The 9,678-nt window shown below is 23.2% G+C and overlaps 3 protein-coding genes across 5 annotated transcripts in view; 1 reads left to right on the plus strand and 2 right to left on the minus strand.

Annotated features, from left to right (window-relative positions):
- Positions 1-9,678, minus strand: part of LOC127279214 (uncharacterized) — a 138,271-nt gene that overhangs the window by 101,158 nt on the left and 27,435 nt on the right. The window lies entirely within an intron of this gene.
- Positions 857-2,155, minus strand: LOC127279207 (zinc metalloproteinase-disintegrin-like MTP9). The gene is made up of 7 exons (XM_051301436.1): positions 1,967-2,155; positions 1,770-1,893; positions 1,588-1,694; positions 1,481-1,509; positions 1,289-1,397; positions 1,081-1,215; positions 857-998 (listed from the first exon to the last, which is right to left on the minus strand). The coding sequence occupies exons 1-7, from the start codon at positions 2,125-2,127 to the stop codon at positions 935-937; spliced, it is 729 nt and encodes a 242-aa protein (XP_051157393.1). The 5' UTR covers positions 2,128-2,155; the 3' UTR covers positions 857-934.
- On the plus strand, positions 2,613-9,453 carry LOC127279198 (histone-lysine N-methyltransferase E(z)-like). Of its 3 annotated transcripts, none has more exons than XM_051301423.1 (12): positions 2,613-2,825; positions 4,078-4,385; positions 4,451-4,681; positions 4,750-4,966; positions 5,091-5,108; positions 5,280-5,380; positions 5,486-5,663; positions 7,805-8,179; positions 8,269-8,559; positions 8,629-8,811; positions 8,885-9,050; positions 9,147-9,453. In XM_051301423.1, the coding sequence occupies exons 1-12, from the start codon at positions 2,690-2,692 to the stop codon at positions 9,205-9,207; spliced, it is 2,265 nt and encodes a 754-aa protein (XP_051157380.1). In that variant the 5' UTR covers positions 2,613-2,689; the 3' UTR covers positions 9,208-9,453. The 3 variants fall into 3 exon arrangements, with proteins under 3 accessions (XP_051157380.1, XP_051157381.1, XP_051157382.1); XM_051301425.1 differs by having other exon boundaries at positions 2,687-2,825; positions 4,017-4,385; XM_051301424.1 differs by lacking the exon at positions 5,091-5,108.

Below are 9,678 nucleotides of genomic sequence, written 5' to 3' on the forward strand. Positions count from 1 at the left end.
CTTCCCGCAAGGTTCCTGCAAGCTTACCTGCTATCTCTGGGAAATTATACAGTGGAAAATAATTAAAGCTTCAAAAATAACTAATAAAATTGTCATTATAAAAAAAAAATTACAGAGAAATCTAAAATATATTTTTTTCACGTTCATATGGAATAATCAGATATTGGATAAATTCGAATTTTTTCCAATTATTTGTATATTCGACCGCGCACAAATTGAGAAAAATGATATAATTATTAATTAATTAATTATCCAAATGACATTGAAATGTCCTTTCCCGTACATATCTGTGTTGTAATTTGTTCTATATATGTGACAATCTTTAAAAAAAAAAAAATTCGTCAATCGAGCATCGAGTAGATTTATTTTTAAATCTGAATCTCTTTAATGCACAATGTCTAAAATTTAATTTCTATAACTGAAATTAAATTAAAAAAAAAGGTTTGAATTTCTTCAAACTTTTAATCTATATGCGTAATTGTTTTACATTTGAATACAGTTTTCTATTTTGTCAAATAGAATTTTGTATGTTTTTACTGAGTGGAAAAATATTTTTTTGTTTATTGTGCAAGATAGTTTAAATAATCTTTTTTAATGTGTAAACATTCATATATAAGTTTTCATAATAATATGAAATATTTGAAATTTTAAACGCAAAATAATTACAAAATATTTATTTATATAATTATTATATATGGATAACACAATAAATTAAAATATTTTGAAAATAAATTGTTTACACGCACTTACACTTTGTGTTTAAAAAACAAACTGACAGAAATGTATTGTATAATTAAGAAATAAAATTTATGTGAGTGACGTTGAAAAAGGTTGAAAATGAAAATAAAAAACCATATTACTAGACAAATCATCAGTTTAATTATTTCAATATTTATAGATCCATTAAGTTATTTCTTTTAACAATTATTATTCTTTATTTTTTTAAATGGTTTTCTTCAGAAAAAGATTTATTCAAAAGACACAAAGCATTCTTCGAACTGAAAAAGAATTGTTTTTTTTTTTTTAAATTAAATAAAAATTCATTTTAAAAAATGGATAAAATTTTAATTAAAATATTACTTGAAAAACTGTTGCATTTTTTGTTGACTGCAAATTGAAAATTCTTTTAAATCACTTTCATAAAAGAAAACGGACATAATGTTTTTTTCATCAGCATAACATTCACTAGAACTATCGTCATGTTGTGCAGAAAATCTGTAAAATTTTTGATAATAATTTTGAGCTTTCCTCGAAATAAATAAATAAAAAAAATTATCTTTTTACGTACGTATGAGCCAATTCATGAGCTGCGGAAAATATTGTTCGATACTGACCATCATCATTTACAACAGCGAAATTATTTGGAAAATTACAAGCAGAGCTTTCAATAGAATAACCTTAGAAAAAAAATTATTTTAATAACTTTTTTTTTAAGTAATAATTTTTTACGTTATCAATGAAAATAAAAATATATGTTTACCTAAAGGACCTGATAATGAAGTATTCCAACTATAGGATAAAAATAAAAATATTTATTACACACCATTTGGTTTTTTTTTATTAAAAATACCCTAACATATTCCTTACCCTGACATTAGTACCGCTACATCGAATTCTAAATTGTGAGGATTCAAATATTCAAGCAAATTTTTTCTATCTTTTGTCGTAAAAATATTATGATTTGCTAAATCATCCTAAAAAGATTTTACTTTTTAAAATTTTTCATGAAATCGATTATTTTTTTTAAAAGAAACATATATATACTTTACCAATTGGACAATGCCACTGATTTGTAATATCACTTGAGGATTGGTTAATTTACTAAAAACTTTATTGACCGTTTTCCAATATGAAACAATATATGTTGATACTTCTGACTCATTTGTAAAAATTCTCAAATTTTCATGTAAAAATATTATTAATTAGACAATTTTTTTCATTTTTTATAAATGCGCGCAATACTTACGAACGAAATTTACGATCAGTGATAATTAAGATTTGAGGATAAATTATTTTCAAATCAAAATTATCCACAGTTTTTGCAATTTCTATTTGTTTTGCATAATTAAGATTTAAGAACACTGAATAAAAAAATGCCAAGTAAAACAATGTTCGTTGATGATTCATTGTTAATTATAATTTAGACTTTCCGCACTTAAAAACACTTTTTCATAGTTCACAATGCACTTTTATAAACGATTTCAAATATATATCTAATTATCATAAGAAAAGTATTTCTTATGTAAAAATATGTATTGTGAAATTTTATTTAATTAATCAACTCACATAAATTAATAGATTGAAGATAAAAACATAATAATGAGAATCAGTTACAAATTAATTTAAAATCAATGAAGTCTGCACAATGCGAATAATTATCAACAACAGCTGTTTCTTCTTTTAGAAATAATTATAAAAGTTATTCTTATTTTTAGATTTATCTATAAATTTACATAAATAATAATTTATAATTATTTGCTATAAAGATAATAATGTTTCTTTTGTTTAGGACTTTTTTTTGAATCTCTTTTTTTCAAGAGATTTAAATTTTTCCCGCCACCTGTGTAAAGATCTAAATTTGCGCATGCGTATATAGTTAGTAGTGTGTCGCGCCCCCTCCAACCAACCAGTATTACTTCTTTTATTATGTCAAAAGAAAAGTCATAATTTATTCTATTTATTTATCAAAATGTCAAAAATTAAAGTTTCCATGGAATGGAAAAAACGTGTTAAATCTGAATACATGCGTCTTAGACAAATGAAAAGATTCAGACGTGCTGAAGAGGTTAAATTAGCATGGAACCAAAATCGAAAGGTTATGACAGGTAAGTTGGTTATATTATTTTAAATTTCTAATAAATTTCAATTTTTTCAATTTTTTCCCATAATTCCTACACTTTTTTACATAAATAATTTTAATCAATATTTTTATATAAATATAACTTTGATCTATTTTTTGTATATATTAAATGGGGTGTTAATTTTTTTTACAATTTTACATATAAACAAAGTATTATAATTATTTTGTATCACTGTAAATTGATATTTAAAAAATCATATAGTAAATTTAAATTTTATATGGGGCATTCTATGGGAAATTTTCATTGAAAATTCTTTTTTGTCCGAAACATTTTTTTCGAAATCTCTATGAAAAATAAGGAAATTCGTATTTTTTTTTATTTTTTTATTTGATGAAAATAAAGGAAGTTATGATTTTTTGAAATTTAACGTCAACGAAGAAAGTGTGTTTTTGGAATATTTTTTAATCTATTGTACTAAGAAATTAAACATTATGCTATATCTGAAATTTGTTCATTTTTTCTAAAAATTTTTCCCCTATCTGCGAAAGTGGTACTTTTCGTTTTTAAATTACTATTTACAATTTTTAAGCTTGACGCAACGATTTTTAGTATGTTTTTATGAAAATTAAAAAAAAACAAATGAATGTTAATGGAAAAAGGTTATATTTGTAGAAAAAAATGCTTAAATTCTGTGAGCCGTACTAAAAAAAATTATAAATAGTAATTTAAAAACTAAAAATACCACTTTCGCAGATAGGGGAAAAAATTCTTCAATCATCAGAGATTGTAATGCAAAAAAATTAAAAATCGAAAGTGTCTCTTTTGAGAAAACTCACTTTATAAGTTTAATTTCAACTTTTTTGTTGCTTCTGTTATAAATACGTTATTTTTGAGCACATATTTGAAAAATCGAGAAAAAATGAACAAATTTCATAATAATTTTTAATTTCTTAGTACAATAGATTAAAAAATGTTCCAAAAACACACTTTCTTCGTTGACGTTAAATTTCAAAAAATCATAACTTCCTTCATTTTCACCAAATAAAAAATACGTATTTCCTTATTTTTCACGTAGATTTCGAAAAAAAATGTTTCGGACAAAAAAAAATTTTCAATGAAAATTTCCCATAGAATGCCCCATATATACTTTATATTTACTATATATTTATATTTTATATGTAGTTATTTTTTCTAATTTTTTTTTATATATTACAGTGTGTTTCAATAAAACTTAGAAAAAAAATGATGTATTAATTATAAAAAAAATTCTAAATAGATTTGATGGATGTAGAAAATAAATGTTGGGCAGAAGGAAAAGCAATGTGGTTTGCAAAACAAGAGACGCATGTACCTAGCGTGAAAAAAGCTGAAATAACAAGTTCCGAAGGAGATGTTCAAAATTGTTCAATTAAAATTGTTAATTCTGTTGCACCAATACCAACAATGTACACATGGGCACCTATTCAACAAAATTTTATGGTTGAAGATGAGACTGTTCTGCATAATATTCCTTATATGGGTGATGAAATTCTTGATCAAGATGGCACATTTATTGAAGAATTAATTAAAAATTACGATGGCAAAGTAAGAATAACAATTAATTTTTCATTCATATCGTAATAAATAATATTTAATTATTTTTTTAATAGGTTCATGGAGACAGAGAATCAGGCTTTATGGACGATTCAATTTTTGTAGATTTGGTAAATGCTTTAGCAAATTGTGAAAAAGAAGATAAAGAAAAAGAAGCACCAAAGAAAGGAAAGGAATCTTTAAAAGAGAAAGATATTAATAAAAATGACGATAAAGAGAAAAATGAAGAACAATCAAAGAAAAATGATCTTTTAAGCGTTCCCTTTCCATCAATTCAAGTTTTTTATGTAAGCCTTATTTATTTTACTAAAAAATCTGTTAATAATATTTTTTGACTAGAAATAAATTTTTCCAGGCAATTCACAGTATGTTTCCCGATAAAGGAAAACCAGATGAACTCAAAGAAAAATATATTGAATTAACAGAGAGATCTGATCCAAATGCATTGCCACCAGAATGTACGCCTAATATTGATGGTATTAATGCAAAAAGTGTTTCTCGAGAACAAGCTATGCATTCATTCAACACTCTTTTTTGTCGCCGATGTTTTAAATACGACTGTTTCTTACATCGTAAGTATAAAAAATAATAAAATTCAATATTTTTAACACTATTTGGCTTTCCTATTTGCGATATAAAAATTAAAAAAAAAAAGAATTAATTAAATTGTGTATGATTCTTTAATTAATGTCGCAGCCAAGGGAACATCTCAAGGTAAAATTATAAATTTATGTTGAACGCCTTATTTGTTCAGCGCACACACACACACATACACACAAACAGATGAGACATATATGAAGGAATCATTCATCGATATTCCCTCTCTAACCAATCATGTGTCACACTTATAAAAAAAATAATATTTAACTAAAAAATTGTTTTTAGGTCTGCAAACATCTCATCCGGGACCAAGTGTACAGAAGCGTAAAGGACCTGATTTAAAATCATTTTCGGAACCCTGTGGTTCTGAATGTTACATGCATTTAGTATGTTTTAAATTTTCTACTGAAACTTTACTTCAAACTTTTAATTAAACAAAAAAAAATATTTCTAGTTAAATATGATTCTAAATATTTTTATATATATTTCAGGAAGGAATGAAGGAAAAATTAGCAGCACAAGCAGCTGATATAAAAGAAGAGGATGGAGAAGAGAAAAAAGGGGGTCCAAGAAAAGTTCGCAAACAAACAAGTGTTGATTCAGGCAATGAGGCGAGTAGCGAGGATAGTAATGATAGCAATAAATATATTCAAGGAGAAGGCTGTCCAGGTATACATTGTATTTTCTCATTGACAGGCCACGGATCGACTTTAAGACTAAAAAAAAAGTCGATCTTTTTTATTTTAACAAAATTTAATTTGTTAATGAATATTTTACTTTCAATAACTGTTATTTGATATTAAATTCATTTTATTAATTCTGTAATGAAAATAATTCTATAAAAACATTATCAAGAAAATTTATTTTGAATATTTCAGAATTTTCAGAACAAATTTTCAAAATTTTATTTAAGGACAAGTTTAAATTTTTAGAAATAATTGAATTTCAAAAGATTTTGTTAATTTTCAGACAATAATTAAATTTTACAGAACTAAAAATAATTTATCAAATAATTTTTAGATAAAATTTTTTAAAAGTAATTGAATTTTCAAAGATTTACAATTTTGATTTTTGAGATTAATTGAACTTTAAGTGATTTTTAAATTAAAATTTTTGATGATTTCATTAAAAAAAATTATTAGAAATTGCAGACAAAAATACAATAATTTGAAAACTTTTTAAAAGAAAAATGGTTTTAGATAGTTGAATTTTCGAAGAATATTATAAAAATCATTAAAAATAATTGAAATTTTTGAAAATAGATAAATAAATTTCAAGTGATTTTGAATTAAAATTTTTTTGGTATTTTTATTTACTACTTTTTTTAAAATTATAAACAATTATTAAATTTCAAAAAAAAATTTAATTGAGAGTTATAATTGAAATTATTAAATTTTAAAAAATTTTAGAAATAATTAAATTTTAGAAGCTTTAAAATTGAAATATTTGAAAATAATTGAATTTCAAAAGATTGTGTTAAATTTCAAACAATAATTATAATAAGAGAAATTTCTAGTGACTTCTGTTGATGAAGAATTTATTATAAATCACATAAAAAAAAAATTGAATTCCAAAAGTTTTTCATTGAAAAATTGGTTTTAGATAGTTGAATTTTCGAAAAATATTATAAAAATCATTAAAAATAATTGAAATTTTTGCAAATAGATCATTAAATTTCAAGTGATTTTGAATTAAAATTTTTTTGGTAATTTTATTTGCTAATTTTTTTTAAAACGATAAACAATTATTAAATTTCAAAAAAATTTTAATTGAGAGTTATAATTAAAATTATTATAAATTTTAGAAATAATTAAATTTTAGAAGCTTTTAAATTGAAATATTTGAAAATAATTGAATTTCAAAAGATTGTGTTAAATTTCAAACAATAATTATAATCAGAGAAATTTCTAGTGACTTCTGTTGAAGAATTTATTATAAAACACATAAAAAAAATTGAATTCCAAAAGTTTTAAATTGAAAAATGCTTTCAGAAAATTTAATTTTCGAAGAATATTATAAAAATCATTAAAAATAATTGAAATTTTTGCAAATAGGTAATTAAATTTCAAGAGATTTTTTGAATTAAAATTTTTTTGGTAATTTTATTTGCTAATTTTTTTAAAATTATAAACAATTATTAAATTTCAAAAAAAAAATTTAATTGAGAATTATAATTGAAATTATTAAATTTTAAAAAATTTTAGAAATAATTAAATTTTAGAAGCTTTTAAATTGAAATATTTGAAAATAATTGAATTTCCAAAGATTGTGTTAAATTTCAAACAATAATTATAATAAGAGAAATTTCTAGTGACTTCTGTTGATGAAGAATTTATTATAAATCACATCAAAAAAATTGAATTTCAAAAGTTTTTAATTGAAAAATGCTTTCAGAAAATTTAATTTTTGAAGAATATTTAAAAAATTATTAAAAATAATTGAAATTTTTGCAAATAATTAAATTTCATATAAATTTTAATTTTGAAAAAATAGTTTAAGATAATTGAATTTGTGAAAAATTACATTAAAATTATTAAAAATAATTAATTTAGTGAAGAACTTTCGTTAAAAATTTGTTAAATGAAATAAAGAAGATCTGAAGAAAATCTGCATTGTATACTAAAAAAAAAACGTATTTTGTTTAAAAATTTTGTAAAAAAAAATGTAAAAATAAGTCGAATCTTATTAAAATAAGTCGAAAAAAATCGTATTTTTGAAAAAAAAGTCTTATAATCCGAGGCCTGCATTGATATAAATGTAAGTTATTTTCTTTCTTAATCAAACACCTTTTCCCATTGGTGTTTCCACAGACTTCTCACAAAATGTTAATAAAGATTCTAAGCCCGATGAAACAATTGATGATCAAAAACAACCTGAAAATCAAACACCTTTCTCTCTTATGACAACGGATAATCGAGCAACAATGGAAAGTAAATTTTCATGGACTGGCTCTGAACAAAGTGTATTTCGTGCATTGCACAAAGCTTTTCCTGGAAATCCTTGTGCATTAGCTCAAATTATGTTGACAAAAAGTTGTCAAGAGGTGTATAAATTTTCACAAAAAGAAGCAGCTGATATTCCAGCTGTTGAGAGTCTAAAAGATCTAACGCCACCGAGAAAAAAGAAGAAAAAACATCGTCTTTGGTCAATGCATTGTAGAAAAATACAATTGAAAAAAGATTCTGGTAAATGTTCAAAAAATAAACCTTTTTTATTCATAAAATATATATATATATGTAGTTGGAAAATAATTTTGTTCTATTTCTCACTTTAGGTGCTAATCATGTTCACAATTTTTCACCATGTGATCATCCAAATCAACCATGTGACAATTCATGCCCTTGTATTCAAGCTCAAAATTTCTGTGAAAAATTCTGTCAATGCAGTACCGAATGTCAAAATCGTTTTCCTGGCTGTAGATGTAAAGCTCAATGTAATACTAAACAATGTCCTTGTTATTTAGCGGTACGAGAATGTGATCCAGATTTATGTCAAACTTGTGGAGCTGATCAATTTCATATTACAAAAATATCTTGTAAAAATGTTAGCGTACAACGTGGACTTAGTAAGCTAGTATTTTTTTTCTAAATATCTTCCAATTGTAGTTAATTAATCATTTTTTTTTCATCTATAGACAAACATTTACTAATGGCGCCATCAGATGTAGCAGGTTGGGGAATCTTTTTAAAAGAATCAGCAGGAAAAAATGAATTTATCTCTGAATATTGCGGAGAAATAATAAGTCAAGATGAGGCCGATAGACGAGGCAAAGTCTATGACAAATACATGTGCAGCTTTTTATTTAATCTAAATAATGGTAAACAATATTTTTCAATTGAAATTTCAATTTTCTTAATTTATTGTCGCTAAACAAAATTAATTGTCGTTAGATTTTGTTGTCGACGCTACTAGAAAAGGGAATAAAATAAGATTTGCGAATCATTCTATAAACCCAAATTGTTATGCCAAAGTTATGATGGTAAATGGTGATCATAGAATTGGTATTTTTGCGAAAAGGGCAATTCAACCTGGCGAAGAATTGTTCTTTGATTATAGGTAACTAATCAATATTAGTAATAGCTAAATCATATTAAACATTTTTTTTTTTTTTGCCTTCTGTAAAAAATATTAACGGGCATTTAATTTTTTCAGATATGGACCAACTGAACAACTTAAATTTGTTGGCATTGAACGTGAAATGGAATTTCTATAATTTAAATTAGAGCTGTGCAAAAATCAAATTGAATTGCTCAGTTCAATAAATGCTCTATTTTAAATGTATATTTAAATTATTGATTTGTTTTAAGACTATTTTAATGTTTTATTAAAAAAAAAAAAAATGTATTCGTACATTTTCGATTAAATTATGCTATTAATTAAATTATACTTTTAAATAAATTATATTTTTAATCATATAATTATTAACATTAAATATACAATATAACAAAATATTTAAATACACTGTCTTTTTATTAAACCCTTGAGAAAACTTTTTATAAACATAGGGTGCGGAATTAAGAATTATATAATTACGTTAATTCAATTTCATAATAGGGCGTATATAATTAAGTTAAGTTAATTAATTGATAAAAAAAAAAATTATTTAATTTATATTTTGTATATATAGTAGATGTTAATAAAAAAAATGTCAAAAAAGAAAAATCATTTTGAAAATCCATTTTAA

The sequence above is a fragment of the Leptopilina boulardi genome, unplaced genomic scaffold, assembly GCF_019393585.1.
Source record: "Leptopilina boulardi isolate dan_hultmark-lab unplaced genomic scaffold, ZJU_Lbou_2.1 LbouV2_214, whole genome shotgun sequence".
Lineage (NCBI taxonomy): Eukaryota > Metazoa > Arthropoda > Insecta > Hymenoptera > Figitidae > Leptopilina > Leptopilina boulardi.

Excerpts from the sequence above, each read along its gene's own strand:
- LOC127279207 (XM_051301436.1), bottom strand. The coding sequence starts at position 2,127 with ATGAATCATCAACGAACATTGTTTTACTTGGCATTTTTTTATTCAGTG. Across the intron at positions 1,894-1,966 it reads ACTGATCGTAAATTTCGTTC|AATTTTTACAAATGAGTCAG; the intron begins GTAAGTATTGCG and ends TGAAAATTTGAG. Across the intron at positions 999-1,080 it reads AAAATGCAACAGTTTTTCAA|TTCGAAGAATGCTTTGTGTC; the intron begins GTAATATTTTAA and ends ATTCTTTTTCAG.
- LOC127279198 (XM_051301423.1), top strand. The coding sequence starts at position 2,690 with ATGTCAAAAATTAAAGTTTCCATGGAATGGAAAAAACGTGTTAAATCT. Across the intron at positions 5,664-7,804 it reads TCAAGGAGAAGGCTGTCCAG|ACTTCTCACAAAATGTTAAT; the intron begins GTATACATTGTA and ends GTGTTTCCACAG. Across the intron at positions 8,560-8,628 it reads TAGCGTACAACGTGGACTTA|ACAAACATTTACTAATGGCG; the intron begins GTAAGCTAGTAT and ends TTTCATCTATAG.